The sequence below is a fragment of the Hypomesus transpacificus genome, unplaced genomic scaffold (assembly GCF_021917145.1).
Source record: "Hypomesus transpacificus isolate Combined female unplaced genomic scaffold, fHypTra1 scaffold_27, whole genome shotgun sequence".
Taxonomy (NCBI): domain Eukaryota; kingdom Metazoa; phylum Chordata; class Actinopteri; order Osmeriformes; family Osmeridae; genus Hypomesus; species Hypomesus transpacificus.
In genome coordinates this window covers 1,511,448-1,536,285 of record NW_025813796.1, presented here as the reverse complement: position 1 = coordinate 1,536,285, position 24,838 = coordinate 1,511,448, and the positions used below count along the sequence as shown (strand labels likewise).

Here is a 24,838-nt window from a genome sequence, read left to right as displayed (position 1 = left end):
CTCAATGCTCTTTGATTATCACTGGTTTTCACTTACTACACCACCCTCTGAGTACAGCCCTGCAGACACATTATCGGAGAGACGAGTTGATTACCATATGTAGCGCCCCGAATTATTTGGTACAATTTATAGAATGTTGGTATGGGAAAAGGTTGTCGTACAGGATGTACAGCAGATATCCATTCGCGTTGCACGTGATACCTCTCATTGTTGAATTTAGTGTAACCAAATAAACCTTGTTTCTGCGCGTTCGAAAAGTTCTAAAAGTGGCCTCCGTCTCAATATCCTCGACAGCCTGGGAACTTGGCTCGCCCGGCGAAACAGCATGATAGGGCCGACAAGGCTTCTGATAATGAGCTAATCACTTTGCTCTCTCCAGAAGGTCCAGGCCAAAGACGGTATCAAGGTATGCGGCAGTGACAGTCCCCTCCATATGTTTAGTCCTGGAGAGGTGGGGCCTGTGAAGGCCGTCTGATCAGTTTATTATGGAGGGGACGAGCGCTAGGCTGGAATCAGGAAGAAGCATTTGCATTCGCTAATGGCTCTCTGATGCCAAGTTGTTATCAGTTGACGAGAAATTAAAAACGGGCTTCTTGGCAGTTGCTTGCATATGAAATTTCCAGAGGATCCTATTTGCATCTTATAATGGACCTGTTTTGCATAAAATGTTCAACTTGCAGGAAGAACAAGACAGTTCTATTATTATACATCCTGTTATTGCAGATTATGAAGCTCACACGCAATGTATGGCAATGATTAAAACAAACTCATCGTGACCACATCGTGCTGTTTCTTGTAAAGTATTACATTGTTACAGAAACCTTGGTTGTGTGCAGGCATTTGCCACAGTAAATTCAACAATTTGCTGTTGGGGAACTGAACTTCTGAGTGGTCAAAATTGCCCACTTGGGTATAAAATAAAACTATTTATTTCACTGTGAGAAATCTACATCAAAAGGGTCTAAGTAAGATTGTAGAGCAGAATGCAACCTCACTCGGAAAAGGGCATTATGTGCGTTACATTCCCCATCACTATAATTATACGCTTAAAACATTTGTAACTATTTTGGCCATGAAATTAGGGATTCAGGTGGCTGAACGGGTAGAGCATCGGGCTAGTAATCTGAAGGTCCCTGTACTTACTGTCAGTTGCTCTGGATAAGAGCGTCTGCTAAATGTAAATGTAAATTAAACTGGAAATCATCATAATCCACATTTATTTCGCTGTGTCATGTCTGAGTAAGTTATTCACAAGACACCCATAATTCATTGCAGGGAAAAATGAGTATTTTTTGCTTTCTACAGTAGTAGAAAGACAAAAAAAAAAAAAAAACTAATTTTTCCCTTTCTACAGTAGTAGAAAGACAAAGACAAGAGAGATGTTCCATGACAACAGCCTAGTCTGTCAGTCCTACTATCCACCCGTCCTGTAAACAGCTCAAATCATCCTGACACATAGTCAGCATGTAAATCATGCCATCAGTACGATACAAAAGTACACATCAATTAGCGTGAAGAAGATTGCTTGAGGAAAAACCCGACGGCTGGCCTTACGTCCCCATTCGTGTCCAGTCATTCTGAAGACTTCCCAAAATCAAGTGTACTATCGAATACAGGCACAGCATCAACCTTACACTGTTCTACATTACCGAGAGCCTTCGGATCTGAAAGCCTGATTTGGCTTCCAAGGACGTTCCCGTAGCACTCTGTCCTGAGGCGATTGCATGGGCTGTATTTCACATTCGTGGGATGCTGTCTGTGGGAAACTTTCGTCAAGTGTCTTGGCGAAAGGAAGAAAGACAAGCAACCGTGACTCGGAGCCGTGTCTTTGGGCTCCCTCCTTCTCGAGAACCCTCCTCCACAATCCTAACCCAAAAATCCTCTGGCCCTCACTGCCAGCACACATGTTTAATATTATGCGGCAATATGCCGGCCACCTTTTCTGTTTTACAATAGAGGCAGGGGGGTTGTAAACCGTTCCTCCACCTGAGGAGAACTGCGCTCAGCGCTCAGCGCTCAAATACAACATAAATCAGAGCTGATGATTGGCTCAGAGACACAGGAAATGGTTTTCTGCTTTTTGTTCTCGACAAAGCAACCGCAGTGTATCTCTGGTTAAGATTCCAATCATTCAGGCAGAGGGTAGGGCAGATTGAGGTCAGTCTACTTTACTGAGAAACGTCTCTATTTTGACCGTTTTTATGGCCTCCGTGTCCGCGACTTTCTTTGTTTTGAGTTTGTCGAGTAGAGGAGAAGAGGAGGGCTACTGATTGAGGTCTTGTTTTACGAGGAGGATTCTTGAGCCTGGTGTGGCTGAATACGGGGTGTTTGAGTGGATCTTCAGAGCTGTTTTTGTTAGGTAGCCTGATTCAGGGCCGTAAACATAACAAGTTGAAAGAGAGTGGGTTTGAGAGTTGCAAACACATTTTCTTTTCGTTCTTTTAAAGTCTTCCTAAGAAAGTGTTGATGCATTCCCTGGTGACAAGATCACATTACAAAGCCGGTGACATTTGCTGAATGTAATGTGTTCTACATCGGTCCGTCATCACATCATTCAATAATTCCCCCTTGATGTGATTTTTTTTTTATTCCCTGACAAACACATTGCCTTTAACAAAGAATACAAGTTATGAAATAGGTTGGCAGGGTGAACATTGGTGGTAGTGATGTTTTCCAGTAGTCACTGGAGCTCTGGTTTCACATTCTCACAAAAGTACTCACTTACTATGCTATCCAATAAGACTTAATTAACCCATCTGTGAAGACTGATGAAGGTTCTGTGTTGACTGACAGCTTCAGGAAAACACTGCAGAACTCCACTTCTTGCCGTGTAGGCGGGTACACAACCTTTTATAATGTTAAAACTTTTTCAGTAATGGATTAATAAAAATTACCATATTTTAATGTTTTGTTAATATCGTCAACATCTAGAACTGACAGGAGATACACTTATCTATTATCAGTCTACAAGCTGGGACTACCACCTTACAGCACAATACTAACATTGCAACTCATTATTCCTTTGTGAAGGCTACATCCTGTACTAAGAGTATTGTAAAACTATGTGATTGATTAAATTGCTGCCCAAGAGGTTCAAATGCAAACAATTGTAAGCAACTGTTCTGTGCTGCCCAGAAAGTGAAGTAAAAAAAACATATTGATCCTAGGACTAATGAATGGCAATGACTTTAGATGCACAGTGTAGCGAGGCTTGGATTGAGAATTTTCTATAGGCTTCTTTTGACCAGTAAAATATAAACTAACCAAGAAGATTGACTTGTGTAATAACTTATTCTGCTTAAATGTGAGTGTAGAAGTGTAACTACATGACATGCTAATAACATAATCTGGGATAATAAAGTAATTAGGATAACACAGTTTATAAGTTCAGGTACTTCCACACTCCGGTTTATTAAATGTTTGTTATTGTGCATTAGTTAATGTTGCCCAATTTGTTATTTGCATTCAAGTTAATGTAAAATTAAGATGAACAATGTGAATGACTTATTGGATAACCTGAGAATACAGGATTCACAACAGATCTTAGCTAGCACCAACAGCATCTGATCTTAGCTAGCACCAACAGCATCTGATCTTAGCTTGCACCAACAGCATCTGATCTTGGCTAGCACCAACAGCATCTGATCTTAGCTAGCACCAACAGCATCTGATCTTAGCTAGCACCAACAGCATCTGATCTTAGCTAGCACCAACAGCATCTGATCTTAGCTAGCACCAACAGCATCTGGTCTTAGCTTGCACCAACAGCATCTGATCTTAGCTTGCATTGGAGAGTGGAGTCCACAATAGATCCTCTTGTTAGAACTGAAGCAGCTTGTTAACCAGAGCTGGCCCACCGGTGGGAGCCCGCCGTCTGGGGTGAGAAGGTTCTAATTACAGTCCTGGTTCTCTCAGGCTCCAGTGCCAACAGCCCTGCCTATCTGGCTTTGATTCCCAATTAAAGAGCCAGGCCCTGGGGGCCAAAAGAGGGTGGGGTGGGGGGTGAGGCTGCACAGTCCCAACATCATGCTGCATAGTCATAGGCAGGCATCTGAGGGAAAGCCAGCCAGCCACTGGGGACGTGTAAAAGGAGGAGAGGGACACTTCATCCTCTCCTTCCCTGTGGCGGGTCACAGAGTCCCTGGCAGTTTTTTTTTGACACACTTCACTCACACTTGATGACTGGACGGTTCTCAGTCACTTGTGGTTTCTGAAATGGCTAAAGCAGGTGTAAACAAACTCTCAGTTCTGTTAATGCACATGCGGCTTACATTCCTACATTCCTACACACGAGACATATGTTATTCCTACATTTTGTCATGCGTGCTGTACTATATGTTATGTATTCCATTATACTTTTAAATTCCCACGTATATAATATTTTATTTTGTCGCAAGCTAGACACACTCCTACCGAGTTGGAGTTAATGTAACTCGACAGGAGTCAGGGCATGGCCCAGTAATCATGTGAACCAGATGCCTCCATCCCTATTCAAGAGATGCTTCAACAGCTCGTACTATTGACCTACAGCAACAATCCAAACTCAAACGACCGCCGTTCTTCCCACAGCCACCATCACCCAAACACAGATTCAAAAACGCCTCCCACATCTGAGCCTCTGTTCTCTCCAGTCGAGCCGCCAACAGAAGATGCGTCCCTACGTCTCACGCAATACACACAGCGCATGCCCCAGCACAACGTATGCCTGTCATACGGTCGTGTTTAAGGGCTCTACTGCGTCTGCCAGGGGCTTGTGCATAGCCAATGTCGTTCCCTTTGCATGAGCAAGTTGAGAGTCTCTGGCGGTCCCCTGAGCAGTTCTGTCACACTAGCTCTGGAAGAATCCGGAATGGCCCCTTCCGTTCCACACGAGGTGGAGCCTGGTCTCCGACTTCCCTCAGTCGGCTTGATGGTGAGAGACGTGACAGCTGCTCGGAGGAATCATGGGAACTCTGCCACCCCGCTTCCTCCCCACGCAGATGCCCCATTTCCTGCCGCCAGGCACATATGCACATACGCAATCCTACCACCCACACCCTGTCCCCGCTCCGCAATCAGATGTTGTCGCTGCAGGTTGCCGCCATTGTGTGGCCGTCCGCACGGCGCAGTGGGGGAACTTCAGCGAGTTACGTGATGAGACACAGGGTTAATAAGACAGGTAATACTGTTCCACTCTGTCTCTGCGTGTGGAACTCTAGAGGGAACTGCAATAACACGCTTGAACATTGAAATGGGGCCTGTGTACCGAGATTGGCCCCAGCTTCTCTTTGTAAAAGGCCACACTGTTCCGCTCCGCAGTGTCTAGTTTAAATGCCATTATGGAAGCAACACGATGTTTAAACAGGGTTGTGACTAAGATAATTACCACAAGAAAAAGACAGCATGTGAACTCGGATTACATTTTTTCAAGTTCCAAATCAGGGAACTTAAACTGATAATTGATGTGTTATGATGTCTACAAATAGCTCAATGACTTTCTGATCACCATGGAGATTTCTGAGCAATGAGGGAGGTATTGGGTTAATCACTTGTCTATGATATTTAACAATTTAAAGTAAGTCATTTTAAGTAATCAAAATTAGTCAAATAATAATAATTATTATGAATTATTATGACCCAAAGTCGCTTTACAAGTGTGAGGACAAGCGAGCAAGACAACAGTAAAATATAAAGACAAAGGATTTGAGATTTGACAAAGAAGTACAAGAAGTATTGAGGAAAACAAGTTTCTTTGTATCGTGCAAATACATACTGTAACAGACAACTGGCTGGATGTGTGGCACTCTTTTGTCAGAATCCTGGTCAACACTTATCATTAAGGTTACATGAGCTATCATGTCACAACATCACAGTAGGCTGCCTATAGTAACAGTTTTGATCTTACATAAGAACTGCTGTGTAGTTCCATGTAGTTACAATGCACTTCATTAAACGGTGCAAGTTATCACAGAAGTGAAACTTGGTATGGGGACATTGGGCTTTCCAGGGTTAAGTGGATTTGAACATTGGTCTTGTTTTGAAAACATAACCTTCATTTGCCCTTTTCTAACATTCAGCCTAACCTTGATGTAAAATGTTTGCATTAAAATCCTGCATTGAAAAGGCTCTTCTTAGTTACATTAATTCTGCCTTCACTTGTCAACACTTGTCACAATCACTGTCGCTTAGCGGCTGGTGACAGTCTTCTCTAATTTTTTACGAGACTTCATTTTGGATGAATGCTGTCGCGCGTCTCAAATTGCCTCGTGAGAAGGTTTTGTTCAAAATAATTATTTGTATGGTTAAGCTATCAAGTCCTGGCTGACTGCAGTTTGCTGCCTGCCTATCGTTGCCTGTGTGAGTCATCGTTGTCAGTGGCTGCAGGCCGCGTTCTGGAAGCTTGGCCTTCAGTTGGTCTTATCTTGACATGAGGGACTAGGCTTGCCATTTTTAAATTCCATAATTGTGTTCTTGAATAGGCTATCTGGCTAAAGAACATACTCATAGAAATGTGTCAAAAGCTGTGGTCAAAAACTTACCACTGACAATCTTATGACTGCAAATCTTATAAATGTTTGTGAACAAAGATAGAAACAGGGTGTTACATTAGAGTTACTTACATACTGCCTGAATGTTTCAGTGAAGATTTCTGACAAGACAAGCCAACTCGTCTAACAATAACATAATTGGTTGTTCAAATTGTGACACTCTCTTCAACGAGAGCGTGTGTGTGAGTGTGTGTTATACAAACAGTCAGTCATGGAGCTGTCTCTGAGGCAAAAAAGTACATTACCATCATCACATGCATGGTAATATGTCAAAGGAATAATTAAGTCTTACGCTAAACAGATTGGATGTGAGACACCTCCCTTGCCTCAGCAAATAACCCCAGGCAGCAAGCCATAGAAAAACATTTACTCAACTCTGATTGTTTTTACCCTAAATTCTGGATAAATTATGAATGTATTGTAATACATCTTCCTGCATGCTGCCCTACACTGACAGGAAGTGTCTTGTTTTCCCGTGTGTGCTGTCTAAAGCAATCTGCCAGAGAATATTTCAGAATGACAGTTCAAAAGGAGCCTTTGGGAATAGAGGGAAGACCATTCAGGGATGGAGGGTAATATCTTGGGAAAGCTCATGAATTGGTTGGTTTTCCATGCTGTGAAAGCCACAAGGCTGGTGACAGGCAGCTTCTTAGCTGTCACCTCAGAAGACCAGTCCACGGTGCTGACAACCAAGGATGGAACTGTGGGTCGTACAACTAAAGCCTGTAACTGAACACTGCATAAGAGGTTAAAACCTAAGGAAGGAAAACGTTCCATGGAAATGCATGGACTCGCACCACGATGTGAATGTCGGCCTGCGCGAGCGCATGGTAGCGTTTTCCTTATGGTTGGATTTGTTTTTTTGTTTAGCGAGAGGGTTTGAGGTCCGTCCAAACAGCCACTGAAAAGGGCACAGTCATCAGCAGAGGTGGGGATCCACAGAACGTGACGACGCTTCATAATGGATGGGCTCTGAGAGTCATTAACATGGAGGTCAGGTCCCCCGCCTCCTTATTTAGCTCCGTTTCACTCTCTCCCTCCGTCCTTTTTTCTCTCTTTCTCACCGTACATCTGCTTGTCTATCGCTCTCTCTTTTTCCCCCTTTCTTTTCTCTCCCTTTCTGTCTTTCTCTCACACACACACTATTCCTCTTTGTCTCACTCTCTCTTTCTATCACATTGAATTATTGAACTGCAGAGAAGATGGCGGTTGAAATGTTTCAAACGTCTGCTTCATCCTGCCTGATGCATTGTAATGTGCTGTGGGTCTGAGCACATCACTTTGAGGCAATCACAGTGACAAAGTCATGGGCCTGGGGACTCACCTAGAGGGACAATCACATAGAGGGTTGAGGTGGCGCTGGGTGCCTGTTAGCAATAACAGCGGCTGTAGCTGTGGAATTAATCAGGCGAACACATGAAATCGTACCCGGCCCCTCTCTACAGCTGCAGCAAAACTTCAGCGGGGAACAGCGAATTGATCTTTCATTAGGACGACCAAGCAGGGGGGCCGGGATGAGTGTGTGAGTGTTTCTGTCTTCCAGTTTCTACCTAAAAGTATAAGATTAGCCTACGGCAATGGATTTGTACCGAAGGTTATTAAGAAAAATGTATTCTACAAAACCAATATCAACACTATATTTTCTTTAGGAATAACTTTGGCAGACTGAATGTTTAAGGTCCTGATTAGTTATATGTTATTGTAACATCATGTATTCCTTGTTCCCGTGCAAGGCTAGTGTCTGGGGTATTCTGTGCTATGTTCTTAATATGTTGTAAGGGAGATAGATGGCTTTTTATTCTTTCAATACAAACTGAACCATCAGACCATAATGTATTTTCTCTATTCCTGACAAAAAAGGAGTGCATTTTTTGTTTTTCCAAGGCACTTTCTGTGAACATGGTCCAGAAGCTGTTAACAGCCGCTATTAGCTGGTAGCTGATTAAGCAGTGAACTGGCCTAATTGTTTCATCAATTCATAACAAGGCCTGTGGTTCAATCCATGAAACATTGTCTCCAGAGACAGACTTAGACTCTCTCTTCCACCTTGGCTAACTCTCCCAAATCCTGACCTACAAATCGACCTGTTGGGTTCCCCTCCGGCGCTGTCCTGACCTGCCAGGACGCTTTCTTCTTCTGCTCTTTGCCAAGAAGTCACTCAGTGGCCAGTAATTTATTCTCTCCGCCGCTCCAGTCTGTTTGCTTCCTGTCTGCTCTTCTAAACGGCAGTGAGAGATCCCCCCCCCCTCCCTCTGTTTGCACGTTACATTTCAATCATGTTGTCACCAGCCCACACCTGAAACCACTCTGCTCGCCCACCTCATTGATTCCATCATTTGGGTCGGATCGTTACCTGGCCGAGGCGGGCGGCCTGTGTCAGAGCTCTGTCACAGTTCGACCACAGAGGTATTACTTCAGGAGGAACTGGTGCCAACTTCCTGACAGATCTTTCCTCGGGCTCTGGCCCGTTGGTTATTCCACCCATCGTCCCACATGCTTGTAACCGCCCCCGGGGATGGAGCTGAGGTGAGTTCGCTTTTGAACAAGGGAATGATTAGAAGCAGTTTTAATCACTGTTTCCTCTTTCTGGCAGGTATTATAGGGAGGTACAAGATTTCTAGAGCAGTGAGGTACCACTCGCTGGTTTCTACTTATTTCGGATGATGAAGACAAAGACACATAGACTGTGAATTCAGTGTTCCTTTTTGCGATCTTGCAACGATCATCGAGCTGCCATGACATCAACAAGACCACTAACACACGCTTGGTGATCTCACACCCTGAACTCAAACGTTCTGAATTAAATGGCTGTGATGGCTCTCGCTACAATCAAAGGAAAGGAAGATTATAGTGTTTTCTGCTTCATGGGAGGCATTGTGGAAAAATGGGCGAGGCAATTCCTCTTACTGTTGCCTTAGCTTGAATTTGGAGAGAAGCCAATTTGCCGTGAGATCTGTTATGGAGAGAGAGACTTGTGTTTGATGATGAAGGCGCTGCTAGATCAACTGTGAAATAGCTTTTATTAGAGTACATTTATTTGCATGTTGTCACACCCACGAGCAAAAAGGCAGTCTACATTCAAATGGCGAAAGAAAAATGCAACGAAATAAGCAAAAAAAACAATAACCTATCAATCTGTTTGTATCTGTTTGTCCTGCTCTACAGGCATATCTAAATACAATACATCAATATTATTCTGGTCTGGAGAACAATAACACTACTACAGATATCACTACTACAGATATCTAGTGTCCTATAGCTGATAGTTCCATCTCTTAAATGCTAAATATACGGACTGGAATGGTTACATGAATTCTAAAGAATAATAGAATACATTACTTTAGATGGTTTCGATCAGAATAGTTTGACCAGTCTGCACGAGTAGGACCAACCTTGGATCCTGTCATGATAAACCAGGATTTAGTTATTTATTTTAAAAGTAGGCCTACTGCCTTCTAATCCCGGATTTTACAGATACGACTCCGTAGAGTTCATTTAGGATTCGTCATTCGGTAGCACCTGTGTGGACAGGCACTGCTCGTCAATCAGCCGTCTCTTATAAATATTACCGGAGGAAAACGAGAGGGTATCGTAATTTTCCTGTCAAGAAACATTAACTCTAACGGCGGCGGGCGGGCGGACACAACTCAACAAAACAAATGAGTGTAAATTAAGTCACCGCTCTTATCATTTTCACAAGTTTAATTCCCTACTCCATACTCCATTCCATACTGGTGACGAGCTCAAATATGGAGCTGTTCCATCTTATTTTATATAGACCTAATTCAGTTCATGTGTCCATTTCTGGCTCAGCTACGGCATCAATCGGATGAGATAAGAGGATAGGGGAGAGGGGAGGAGTGGGGGGATAGTAAGACATGTGATTGGGCCAGCCCGGTGTAGGTACAGAAAATGAACCAATGGGTCGCTATACCTGCTTCACGGACCGTTCGTTGGCAAATTATTATACAAAAGTTTTTAAGCTACATGTTATCTAATTGTAGTGTCCTGTGACAGTCTAACAACTCTAATGATACAGGATTAATGAAATCTCTACCCGTTACTGCTATATCTGAACAGAATTCATAGAAATAATGAGTAGAATTGAACAATGTCAGCCTAATGATATACAATCCTATTGCAGTCATGAGCGAAGGAAATAGTTTCTCATGAAAGAAATGCACATAAAAAATACATCACTTTAATGTAGGGTTTTGATTTACAGTAATTATGTTAATGTTTCACATTTGAAAGTGAATGGCTTATAGCTCTTGTACAGCAAGTATTCCAGCCGAGCAAACGTGCCAGTAGCCTACTCTCAATATCTTTACCATTTAGTTGTTCCTCTCTGAAATTTAAATTATTTTCTGGAGTTGAGCTGTCTGATAGATCAGTTAATCTGTTGGTTTGGACCCTACCCTCTTTAATGACAGGAGATGATGTACAAAGATAGCTAACAGGCTATTCTCAGGCTTTTCTCTCAGCACAACATTTATACATATTTTTCATTTCAATATTCACATATTCATATCAGTGTCTGCATGTGAAACATGCTGCCTTTAAACATCTGGCCAGGGACAGCAGACGAAAATTACCCTCTCTGGCTAACTCTGGCGCACTTACAGTTTTGCTGTTGATCAGTGTGCTTTGTCCCTGCAATAAATGAGAATAAAAAATAAATAAATAAACATTCATATAATACATTTTCCACGCAGTCTTTAGACACAGCTGAAAAATCCTGAAACCTCAAATTGTGTCATTCAGACAGTGAAATCAATGCTCATTGCCAGAACACTGTCTGCGCTAGCAGGCTCTCTCCGCCCAGACCCACTCCTCAAAGGCAATGGCCAGAGTGATTGGCAGTAATGCCAGGACGTGTGACTGGAGAGTCTGAAAAGCGGAACCCAAATTGGCTGCCTCAAATCACAGGCTGCCAGTGTGTTTTGGGTAAGAGCAACTGTCACATCCCTGCACTCCTTGAGTTGATCCTTCTCTTAGCACCCACATAATATGGACACAATACCCCCCCCCCCACACACACACACACACACACACGGCCCCCCTCTCTCTCCTCCAGCCGCCTCTCACACCTGTAGATGTCGCCTTGAAAGGAGCATCTAAAGCCATGAATTTTACAAACGATTTCCAGGCTTTTAGTATGTCAATACCCTAATATATCCAGGGTGGTTCTGACGTAGGGGGTATGGGGGAAATTGAGACGCATAATTGTGTGTGAGCTTGGTCAAGTGGGATTGTGGGATTATGCCATGCCTTGTACTGTTAGTTATGTCCAGATGGAAATGATTATTCAGGCTATCGATTCGGTGGATTTCTATTCACTCTTTTTCTCTCCGAGGTCAGCTTTATGGAGGGTGGCAAATCCTGATTTAAAAGGTAAAAGACTAACTGAAGTCAGAGGTTGGTATGCTGAAGAGCTTTCCTTGAACTCACTTTCTCATGGGTCATCATGACCTTGCACGCTGCCCTGTGTAAAACCCTGCGAGTCAAGTAGCGAAGACGTGCATATCAGCATAGAAAACAACCCGCGTGTATTGTTTACCTGCCATTCTCCACAACGTAACACTGGGCACTTCCACAGGAATCCATTTAAGCATAAAAGCGTTGTGGATGAATCAATCAGGTTTTCCCCGAGCACTGTTATGAGCCTTCGTAAACACACCTCAAGAGAAAAACAAAGCACAAGCAAGCGCTTGTGTTGAGCGGAGGTGCACCAGGGGTTGAAGATGAGGTAATAAAAATGATTCTATTAGACTGGTGAATAGCAGAAATGTTGTTTTTCCAAGTCTGCCTGAGGCGGTGGGAACCAAGGCCTAAGCTGCCTCTCTCCACAGTGAACGTCTTTATTGGAAATTGTATTGTCTAGGATGGAGGGTTTTGATGTGCACAATGTGATTTCAAAGTTGTGATAATTGGAATCCAGGAGGCAACAGGTGACACTAACTAAACATTATCATTTGATTACGCTGCTGCTCACCGAAAACGCCGAAAGACACAAAAGAAACCCTTGAAATCTGATAACTGTGACACTGACATGCGGTGCAGGTCGGCATGCTACACACAGTACCTCTCCTCCACCCACAAAGAGACAGAGACACACTCATTGTGTGGTCGTTTGGTAGATGAGGGACACATGAAAACATTTACCTCCGGTAAACAGGAGGTAGGCCATGATAGAAGTAACACGTGAACAAAAACCAGATTAGACAACACAGCAAAAGCCGGCAGGTTTTCAATCGAAACCGCTATACGCAAGACATCAAATCTTTCATTCGATAGATCAGTGTCCATCAGGATTCTCCTACAAGACACAAGAGGCTGTTGACGATGCTTACACTACCGTTTACTCAGCTGTGTTAAGTATGTATTACTTGTGAAAGGTACCTTATTGGGATAAAGTTAAGGGATGTCATCTTGTCTATTTCATCTGTTGTGTCTCCTGTAACCCTTTGTAAAACATTTAGGGATTCAGGGAAACGAAGAAAAGTTCCCTTTAATTTGTTTTAATTAAAACCCCTGTCTCTGAAGTTTTTGGCTCACTTATAAGACATGGACAATATCAGCTTGTTTAATGAATTAATTGATTTAGTTCTGTTCTTTAATTACATAAATAGGACAATGCAAGATTTTTTTCTTCACTGGTTCAAACAACTCACTGTGTTATACTGTAGACAGAGCATCCAGTGCAAACATTGTATGTTAAAATGTATGTCAACAAAAATTCTTCCCATCACGGAAACACCTAATTGCCTTGGAGACAATTACGCAAAAAGCTATTGGAATGACATAATTCAAAGAGACAAAACCTGTTATACTGTAGCTTTCTATTTGCTGGTTGAAAATACTCTAGCAAAAACTAAAGTAGAAGATTAGATTTTGAAGCCGATTATGTAGGCCACAGCTGTTTGTGTTAATAATCCATCTTATTTCAAAACATTTTAGAAACTGTGCTTTACACATCCTAGTGTATGTCAGTGATCCTGTCTGTCATACTGTCAAGTATTTGAAACGGCCTTCCAGAGGCAGGCTGCATTATGGGATATCGGAATGCATGTTTGGGGTGATTTGACACCATTTCATCAGGGTCCAGTGCAGGACCCCCTGTTTGCATTTCCCCCAAAACAAAACGAGGTCACTCCATAAAGTAGCTGCAACGTGTTAGGACGCGTGTGTGTTTTCAGACTGTCCAACTGCTTAGGGGATCCCTGGCGGACCCAGACAGATACCGCTGTGCCAGCCCACCAGCCCACCCTGTGCTGCAATTGATCCCGTCTGGTTCAGCATCGTTGGCCCCTTACGCACAGTCTCACTGTCGCCATGGAAACGCGAGAGATAGCCTCCGTTTTTTTTGTCTTTGTTCGCGGGGGTCTTCCGGATGATTTGCAAATAGGCTGGCGAGAATCCATTCGAAGATCCATCAATTAGGTTATATTAGATAATTCTGTTCGCAGGCCTGTCTCGTATTGACAGGGACAGCCAACAGGGGAAGGGGAAGCCAGGCTGTAATGTAGGATTCTGATTATCTGTCAGGGTTTCATGTTGGTGGGCCTGTCATCTCCCAATTGAAGTGGATGTCACGCTAGCTCTCATAGGACCGCGGCGTATTAACCACGCTACACGATCCAAACCGTCCAGCCTTCATGGTCTCGCGAGCCCATCCTGGACTGGGGGCGAAACACTGGCCCACATCACAGCATGGTGTTCTCATTTCTAGGTCAGTCCATCCAAGTCAGGCTGTAAATCACCATGAAGCTAGCTACTATGTCTACGTCCCTACGCTGTGCGTCGGACACATATGGCTCTACTCTGAGAGAGGGGTCAGCTGGGATTCGCCGTCTAAGTGTGTGGCTCGGTCAGCGACGACACGTCATCGGCTTTCCACGCTCATCCATACATGCCATTTACGTTTGGGTCGATGGAAAGCTTTAACGGTTGCACAATCCAGCCAGAGTGCATGTTCAGCGGGGTCAGAAGGTCAACCGGTCAGGCAGTGCCTGGATTGCGCAGGATTGCATGTGCAGACATGTGCAGTTGTGTCGCATGTTTGTACCTGTTGACAGTACTACAAGGCTTTAATCTTTATTCCTTTTAGTATCTGTCGGGTACAGTGGTCCTGCACAACGTAACACACTGGTTGTGATGTTTATAATAAGATTTGAGGCATTGCTTGCATTTTATTCCCGATGGGAACACACTGTCGCTATTATGATTATTGTTCTACGAAATGGAAAGATGTGTGATACTTAAAACACTAAAGAGGTTGGTAAATGCTTCATTTAAACATCCATTGGGGTACACACTGAATTCTTTTTGTAATTTGTTTTTTAAAACACTGCTTTCATTGTTTTCCCTCGACATCAGCTTACAGTGGCTATCACAGTCACCCTGAACATAACCGATGAGGCTAAGTAGAGCGGTTGCGTTGCTGCTTGATTGTAGTCATTTGCTGAGAAGGCACATTAGATTATTGAGAGATAATACCGGTTCTGTGAAGCTAACGCAATCGCACTCTGATGACATTCACTTGTTTTTGAGCTTCATTTTGCCATCATGTTGCTGGTATTTCCCAATTTCTAGTAGGGAAGGAAGACACATTCAATCTAGTTGTACACCAGCCATTGTATATCAAACATTGTAAGATTAAACAAAACATTTTAATGTATAGAAACATGCCTCTGGGCTAACAGGTCTATTATACAAATGCTGTGTCATCATCACTCGTTCTTTATGTAGGGCTATTAGCCGTAGACAACATTTTACATGACTTTAAACACGCAACATTAGATAAGCACTTATGGTATGAGGACAGGATGAGGTCAAACCAGGAGATGGACTCTCCCTTTCCACTCCCTGGAACTTGCCCTTTCAGTTCTGGTTACTCTATGTTCAGGCCTAGCATTTATGGGTTTAATTTGATAAGGGTCTTACAGTAGTATGGTCATTTCCCTTTAGCATTATATTTCCGCCCGTCCGTCAGTCTGTCAATTTCCAACCTGTGGGAGTATTGAGAAGGATGAAAGACCCACAGAAGGTGCTTTTACAAGCCTCCCCTCTCTGTACCCCCAGCAGTGCAGCGGCTGTCATGGCATATGCTGGTCTGTGCTGTTATTAATCGGCCCAGTTTGTCAGACATATGCCTTCATCTATCTCTGACTGGATGAGGAGGCAGATATAGAGACAGGCAGGCAAGCAGGTGGGCAGACATGCAGACAGACAGACAGACAGACAGATAGGCAGATGGGTAGACGCATAGTGTGGGAACAGTATTCTCAGTGTTGATTATGTGAGAATAACAAACCCTGGGATATTACGGTGTGTGTGTACCCAAACCAGAACACTGCGTTTCAGTCTTAGTAATTATTTCAATATCCATTGGCACGGTGTGTGTATTATCACATTTCACAAATAGCTGTAGGCTACTTGTTCTAGCTGTGAACAGCCTTGATGGAATATTTATTGTTAGATTTGTGTGGATCTAACCTTTTATGCCTGAACAGTTTTGAATGTATCTATGCTAGGATGTCTTACTTTGTATGAGACCACAGGCAGGCGTAATCGGTTTATCATATTGTGTCTTGCCACACTCATCAATCTTCACAACTTTCCAGCAAAATGACAGTCAACATATGGAAGGTGACACATCTAGTTTGGTTGTTCAGGAGAAATCACTTGCTTGAAGAGTTACAGAATACTGTATGTCTCTAAGGTAAAGAGATACATATTGACACCACGTGTTTTGTATCAAAACTTTAATTATCAAATGAAAAGAATGCACCATTGAAATAACATTTCTATAAAAAAGGAACATTGGACTGCTCTACAGTGCATTACAAAACCAGCAATTGTATACAACATTGTGGGTAGAAACAGCCAGATTTTCATATTTTTAAGGTATGCAACATCTTCCCTTTCACTCAAATAAACAAAATGTACACTTTAATATTGCAATCACTAATCTAGTTTAGTTAACAACTCTAAAATGTGACAATTTAAGGATCAATTCAAAGTTACATATACTCAGGACTCCTGTCCATTGTTCAACTGTCTGTCAATGTCATCTATGAAGGAGAGAGTGGGCCAGGGTCGTGACATACACACCAGTCTGTCTCCATTTTCAATGGTGCCTGCGCTATTCGTTTGAGTTTGACTGAGGCATGTCGTAGGATCTACACAGCTGATAGCATGGAATACTGACTGATATTGACATCACTTCTACTGTCAGTAAACAGTTGACACGCCTTAATTCTCTTGTGAACTACGTTTCCCTTTGAACCCTTATGTTGATGGGAGATTTGAAAAGAAAAAAACGAGTGGATTCCCTTTATGAGTACAACAGTAAGACTGTGTTGGAGTAGGAGCGTTTGATATTCCTTACGTCATCCTTCCCTCATAAAACAACCTTTCCCTTCAAGTGTGCATCCGTACACTCTCTTGCACAGCCTCAAACGCCGACCCTAAAACGCAGAATGGGCCTGTGCTGATGAACTCTATCCTTCCGTACATTTGGAACACCCCCCCAAAAAAGTGTGCGGTAGAAGGAAAAAGGCATTTAGTATGCAGTGTTAGTCTCTTTACCAGCACCACGCCCCAACGTCTGTTGGACACTAGTTGGGGGGGGGGGGGGGGGGGGGTCAAACACTTCCTGGACAACATGGCTGGATACAGGACATTAACCTAGCTGAAGGGTTGTGTACTTCATTTCAGAATGATTGACCTCAGATGCACACGTGTCTGGCACTGCATGGCCAACGCAAAAGTGAAAATTCCTGCCGAAGAAGTCTTGGAGAGAGAAGTTTGCTGAAAGATTCGACTTCACTTTGGAGCTTCAAGGGTTGTTCGACAGTCGAGAAACGGTCTCTTTATAAACAACATAACCATAGCGTAATCCATATTGGGCAATTGTCCACGTTGGAGGGCTCCCATCCTTGTCATGGCACACTGATAGTTCATTAGTAAAACCCAATATCCCATTATCTCAAACACTGTCTCATCAGCACATTTGGCAGCCTCAAAGTCACCTTGAGTCACCCTGTGGGTTCAATGCTCCAATAGCCCACGGAAGAAGAAGCCCCTCTCCTTTTCTCACGACTACCACAGAGCCATTCGTTCTCTGGTACTGAGTTGCATCGCCCAAAACTCAATCCAAGTGGCTTTCAAAAGGAGAGTTTTTGGACAAACTAGATGTATGCTTAATATAGAGTCGCTAAACAAGCATGGAGGGGGGGGGCAACTCTCTCGGGTGGTCTGTCACGAGGCAGTTCCGTGACATCTGCCTTTGTTTGGACCCCATTAGTAGGCCTTGCTTCGGGACTCACACCCGTACTGTTTCAGCTTTGGGAACTTCCCAGCCAGACCACTGCACCATTGACAGGGTGTGCACAGGCTTGCAACAAATGCACTATTTAGTTCGGGTTGGAGGGAGATGAGTATTGTGAAGAGTTGGTAAGGGCCTTCTCAAAGCAGGCGTTCGCACCAGTCTCACTTTTATTATCTCTTTAGTTTCTCTGTCCAACTGTCATTAACAGAGACAATTAAAGACAATAAATCCTATTTACCTGTAAGAAGGTTTGTGTTGTTTCACAACCTCTTATATGTGGAAATGGTGATTAAGAAAAGGTGGCAACCCTTTACATTAAGGTTCTACTAACCAACGTGTAACTACAAGGCGATGCCTAGAGTAACGATGTTGTAGTTACAAAGGAACTGTTATGTAATGAGGGTTCATCATGTTTTTGTTGTTGTACGAGTAATGACACTGGTAAATATAAACCTTGATCTTGTTTTGGTCACACAATCTTCAACTGTACCTTATCCACACCCCTTAGCCCTGACACTTACACTAAGTATGCTATGTAGTTACTTGGTCGTTAATGTAAAACCTTAACGGAAAATGTTGCCAAAAATCTTGTGTGTGTGACCGTGTTTGCAGAGATGGGACACTGTTGAAGAGAGCCCCAAAGGAGAGTGCATTATATGTAGAAACAGAACTTACAGACTTGACAGGGCCCACAAGTATGTTTTTTTCCCTAAACTTAACTAGATTTTCGAAATGATCACATTGTCATCATAAATAATAATCAGAGGAGGACAGTAAATAATATATTATTTTTTTCCCCTAAAAAGTACCCCCCCCCCCCCCCCTCCCCCCTCAAAGTGTTAACAAGCAATTTATACTTCAATTGCTCGACGGTACTGTACAATAAAAAAACAGCAATTCATCACATCTTGCTGTAGAGATTCTTTCCCCAGGTAAAAATACACATACAGCATACCAGAAAATATAGAGCAACGTCTGCCCCTCTTCACAGAACATGAGAGCTCATCTGTACCCTGCATCTAGGGTGAGGCAAAAGAAACGAAAGCATGTTTTACATTTCAACACAAACCTCAAATAAAGTGACCAAAGCAAAAAAAGGTACACAACTGAAAAAATATAGGCACATAAAACGTCTCTTATTTCTTTCCAACAAAAGAGCCATGTGGACAAACGGACAGAAACCGAAACGACGATGAGAAGAAAAAAAAACAAAGAAGCCAAAGGAAAAAAAGGCGTCACGAAAGCACAGTCTTATGAGGAACCGGAATGATCTATGTATTAACATTGGGGGGGTGACTGATCTTTGACTCTGAGGGCATGTGTAGGCATTAACAAAATAAAACCCCAACATATTCAGCTTTCTTAGTCATTTTCCTGGTGTTATCTTGGAGCGTGCCTCTGAATTCCAATATTGGGAACAATTGAATAAATTCACTACATTATCCCCTGTTATGGTTACCCCATCTCCTCTGAATAACAATGCAGAGCCCTCTCCTGACAGCCCATGTTCAAAGGAAAACAGAGACCAGCTAATAGCAAATATCAGGGTTCAAGAGTCAAATAGCAGAATATCGATGCATCGTATGTAAGATCAATTATTTGTACATGTTTTCGTGTATGCATGTCTTGCTTTGTTGGAAAGGCTTGAGGTTGTGTGCTGGGTCTTTAGTGATGCATAGCGGACATGGCAGCACGTATGAAAAAAACAAAAAACAAAACAGTTTTGACAAGACTGATGTAAAAATATACTATATGGAATATGCATTGATTTTTTTATATAAAAATCGACCCCTGCACTCTGTGAATGCAAAGTGAGGTACATGTTTTTCGTGAAATGACTGCGAGTGGAGTCCTCATCTTAATCCTCATTCTCACCATCACTTTCGTCATCAAACTATAAGAAAAATAACTCGGGCTTCAATGCACAGGTTCGATGCAGTGGTAGTGACCGCGCTGTATTAAACGCCCGCGGTCTCGATGGGGGGGGGGGGGGGGTGAAACTACAGATTGTCCAGAGGAGCGGAGTGATATCTTCCTTTCGAAGCCTTCCCACCCCTACATCGCCAGATGCTCGGTGATTCACAGTAGGACTGAGGCCACACACTTTAACGGGAACAAAAAGGTCGGTTACGTGTGTGTGTATTTTTTGTATTTTTCAGTTTTCGCAAGGTCCGTTTGGCAACACCAACACGTCGTGTCCTCTGGTGGGAGAAAGGCTAGCACACAGTCAGGGAGGCGGTTTGGCTGAGCAGCAACAAGAGACAATGGGCTAGAACGAGGAGGAACAGTCACAGTTGGGCGCGACAGTGGATCCTGGCTTGCGGGGGGGGGGAGCAGAAAACGTGGCGGCTGTAGCCGTCGACTCATCGATAAGGGAAGTGGGTGTAAACAAACAGGTTTGGCTACATCCCGTCGCCAGGCAACTCGGGTCCAGGGAACCTTTGGTGGCTGAGGCAACGGTCCACACAGTAGGTCCAGTTGTCACACACACGCGTCCTCAAAACCCCAGTCATCAAAAACAACAGAAAGTAAACCCCCAAAAAAGCGAACCGTGGCCATGTCGACGGACATCGAAAAAAGGGACGGCTTAAAGGGAAGTCAATGCGTGGGGGAATATGAAAATATTTTTGTCGTCGTCTCGTGTCTCCTTTCAGGCGAGAGGTTTTGTGGTGTGTGTTCGGGGGGTGTGGGTGGAGGGTGGGAAGGCTCCATGAAGGTCCTGGCACCTTGACCTACCCCCCTCCCGCTCCCTGTCTCCATGCCAGTCCCCTGAGGGAGTCCTGCTGTGCTGTAGTGATGGGTGGGTCTGTTGAGGCCTGCTGTGCTGTAGTGATGGGTGGGTCTGTTGAGGCCTGCTGTGCTGTAGTGATGGGTGGGTCTGTTGAGGCCTGCCTGCTGTTAAAAGGCAGAGCCGGTGATGGCATTGAGCTGTTTCATCAGTCCTTCCAGGCTAGCCATTTGTTCACTCAAGTCGTCCTGCTCGTAGACCTGAAGGAGAGCAAAACAGGATGCCTGAATTAAATGGAAGTGTTTGCAGGCCACGCTGTGGGAAATGAAGGAGATAACAAGCGGGGACAACATCTAGGATACTGGCTGTTTTTTTTCGTTAAAAAGATCCACAATCTGCAAGGTTGCCAAGGTTATGTATCATACACTTCTATGTTACAAACAATTCAATGACTTGGTCTGTGCTTACATTAGCTTAACAACTCAACAATATATAGTCCTAAAAAAATTGGTACACCCCTTTCATTGTCTCTTTTAGTCCTTATTCTATTTGACTGCAATGTATTTCCATTGACTCTATAATCCATTGTTTCCAGTTCTTGGTAAAACCGGTGATATAACCTTCAGGCGTAAGTGCTTCCATTCATATCTGCCAGTTCCTCTGATGTGGTTCAATGAAACCATTTGCCATTTCCATGTAAACAGAGTCAATCCTACACCCACGTTATTGTGTTGGCATGTAGGTTATTGCTCCCTGACCATCTGCCATAGTCTGCATTAGACCACTTAGCAAACAACTTCTCTCTCCCCTCCCTCAGTTAAAACACAAACTGTGGAACAATACAGTAGTATTGCCCATCACTTGGCTATACTGTATGTGTGCTTGTTGGAATGTCCATGTCCAATGTACTTGTGATTTATAGATCAGTCACCAGTATCTTTGTGAATGGCTGCATTCTGTCAGCCAATCCTGCCGCAGCAGTGAATACTAATGGGTTGGCACCAATAAGGAGCTGTTTCAATAAAACGCTTAGACATCAAAGTGGGAGTCATGAAAGAGTTTGCTCTGATATGCTTTACGAGGTTTCAAACAGACAAATTAAGCCTCCCACTGCAGGGCCAAAACCAGTCCGGTCACTCCAGTACCACCCCGACAGAACGTATGAACCAGCAGAAGCCATGGCAGACACTTCTATGGCACACTTTCCACGAACATGTCCTGGATTCTCCAAAATAGCTTTTCATCTGGCTGCATTTTCCCCTTTCGCTCAATTAACACAACACTCTGGGAGCTCGATAAAAAAAAAGGGGGGTCATATTTTATTTTCCAGATTGGGTCGGTCCGTTCTGATCAAAGAGAAAAACACGCGGGACCCAATAGAAGTGCGAGGGGAGGAAAGATGAGCCTATAAAGTGCTTGATCGATGCCAGCCTATTTATTTGGAGAGACTCCTTCGGACTATCTGGCTGATGAGAAAAGGCCAGATCAATTACAAAGATATGTGAGATGGATAGCAGACCGCTGAACTTTTCCCTCCTCTCGTCCCTCCCCGCTCTCCGGCTCCTCTTGCGTTCTCTCGTTACCCCCCCGCAGCCCCCCGTGAAGAGTTGCCGTGCGCAAGGCTTCACTTGCCAACGCTGGAGCACCGTCTAATGTCTCGTCGACCTTATTGTTATTGAGGCGTTAATGTTTAATGGTGTTTTGTCTGCGCCGCGCTATCGCCGTCCTCCTCGACGGCGTTCAAAAGCCGTCGCGTTTTCACTAGCCTCGTCGCGTACGATGCACTTCTTTAATCTGACATGTCTCTCACATGTTTAAGTAATGGTTTCTCTGATAATCTCTGATATTTTATATGAGGAATAAGAGGAAGACAGGCCAGAACAGAACAAATACCAAGTTTAATGTGAATCAGGTCCAGAGTATGAATTTTGAGGTCCAGAGTTCTTCGAAATGGCTGTTCTCTCTCACACACCTGGTGAGCTGTCCGCTAGCCAGTCTCAGTGTAAGCTGGTTCTGCTCTGCGATTTGATTCCCGATGTCATCAGGGATGACAGCCACTATAATTAGGGCCATAGTTAACCAACGTACTGCAAATGTAACACACGTAGAAGTTAGGGGATTCAAAGAGTCGCAATTAGACATGCAGGTGCTGAAAGGTCTACTGTCGACTTGTCTGCGGTGGGAAATTCAATATAACACATTTTATGATCTTCCCGGCTGCTTAAGATGAAAGGACTGCAATTATGAACAATCTGTCTCTGTCCCTACAAAAAAAGGAACTTCCATTTCATAATGGCTGAAAAAAGGTCAGTATAACTTCTCAAGCAACTTTGTGGAACTGGAAGACGTCAAACCCAGCCAACACGGCCATGGTTCCATTTACGAATACTCTAGCCACACAAAGAGAGAGTAGAATATTGTAATAGCTTTTTGGGGGGGTTAACAATGAAAGAATGCTATTCATACTGCAGCCAAGCATGTTCAATTTGCGTACGAGTGTGCGGTTCGTTCTCAAGAGTACGTGTACGTCGTGTGTCATGTGACTCACATTAGCGGCGTCCTCCGGCTGCTTTTGGCCCTCCTCTGCCAACTCTGGGGCGGTCGGCACGGACACCGGGAGTAAAGGTGAGCGGGCCTTGCCGGCCTGGCCGAGAGAGGCTGTCTTCACCTGGGGCTTGGGGAGACTGGCACCTGGGAACACAAAGAACAACTCTCAAGTCCATGGACCCTTGGGAGTTATACAGCGGGAGAACCCCCATTGGACTTATAAACAGCACGCGGGAAAAGATCCCCCATCTCTACGGTCGGTGCTTCGAGCCTCGACTTGAGTAAATGCGACAGGGAGGTTGGCGAAAAGGAAAAGGAAGAAAAGTGGGAGAAAGACCGAGAAGGGCAGGGAGGGTGCGAGATGGACAGACGTGGTGGAAAAGAACAACATAGGCTGTTCCGTCGTCCATCCTATCTCTTTCCCCATCTTAATTAGCCACCTGAACGCCTTCAGCTCTCGAAACAGTGCGGCACACAAACAGAGATTTAGGCAGGCAAACATGCAGACGCGTAAACAGACAGATCAAAAGGTCACTCTAACTCGAGCCGAGAGCTGTGCGGAAACGGGTCCTGGATACGCACGTTCCGGTTGGTTCTCCGCTCTGGGAATGAATATCCGCGCGTGCTATGGCCAGCCACGTCGGCAACATTGGAACCTCCTCCGCGTCTTCTTTGTTTCTGCATGCTTTTGGACGAGCTAATTGCACTCTCAGCGCCAACGGTTGGCTTCACTCTCCATGGACACTGGAGCACGCAGGGCGACCGAGCCCATCCACAGATGATTAGGCTTAATGAGATGCTGCTTTTTCGGATTTGAAAAGTGCCAAATCACTCACCCAGGCCTGCCCGCATCTCCTTCGGGCCCCAACTCCACTTACAATCACTGCTATTGTCATTCCCCTACTGCAGGAAAAGGGGAGAGTAACAACAGAGGCCAGCTGGACAGGGATTACGGCAGATCTGTTCTAACTTCTGTGTGTTTGCTGGGTTTGGTCTGCGAGCAGGTGGAGGAACAATGAATATCAAGTGAGCAGCCATGGCTCCAAGCCTGCCACGGTCGTCCCTGCAGGGTATGTTGCTTTCCCCACCAGAAACTCTGGCAGACTACAGTGCATATTCCTATACTTGACTTTGCCATGTTTATGAGAGGAAAGTTCTTGATTAAGCACGGATCAAATTCAAATCCCATTCATTTGTATTCGGCAGACATCCAAAAAGTTCCCTCGGGGGAAGAAAATGTAAATTGATTGCACAGTATCCCTCGAAGGCTCATGTAGATTTGAATTCAGGACAGAATTAATCTGTGTAGGAAATCGCTGATTAAAGATTAAGGAAAAACAGACTTTTGAAATGGTAGGCTGATCTGTTCAATATGGTCCTGAGCACTAAACAACCACTTCCCTTTTCCAAAGGTATTTCCGGCACTTTCTGCCTCATATAGTTTGACAGTGACCGTTAGAGAGGGACATCATAGGCAGGGAGAGAGAGGATGACATGCAGGAAATGGCCAGGGCCGGGAAATCAAACCCTTGCCCCCTGGGGAAAGCCGTAAGCGTATGTGCTATGCTCTCTACCCAGAGAGCCACAGGGGTCCTTCCGGACTCTCCCACATCTACTGTACTCTAACTTTCCACACCACCAAAGTTGTGTTATCGATTGACACACTGTCGCTTCGAGCCAGGCCTGCAGTGCCACTCATCC

The 24,838-nt window shown here is 44.1% G+C and overlaps 1 protein-coding gene across 2 annotated transcripts in view; it reads right to left on the bottom strand.

Moving 5' to 3' along the window:
- Positions 1–16,285: 16,285 nt before the first annotated feature.
- Positions 16,286–24,838, bottom strand: part of dcc (DCC netrin 1 receptor) — a 142,125-nt gene continuing 133,572 nt past the window's right edge. The window contains exons 28-30 of one of the 2 annotated variants that reach the window (XM_047014851.1): positions 23,139–23,281; positions 20,751–20,850; positions 16,286–20,714 (exon numbers count right to left, since the gene is read on the bottom strand). In XM_047014851.1, coding sequence (XP_046870807.1) covers positions 20,761–20,850; positions 23,139–23,281 — 233 coding nt within the window. In that variant the 3' untranslated portion in view covers positions 16,286–20,714; positions 20,751–20,760. Of the gene's footprint in view, positions 20,851–23,138; positions 23,282–24,838 lie in introns of both variants that reach the window. The other variant, XM_047014850.1, reaches the window with a different exon arrangement.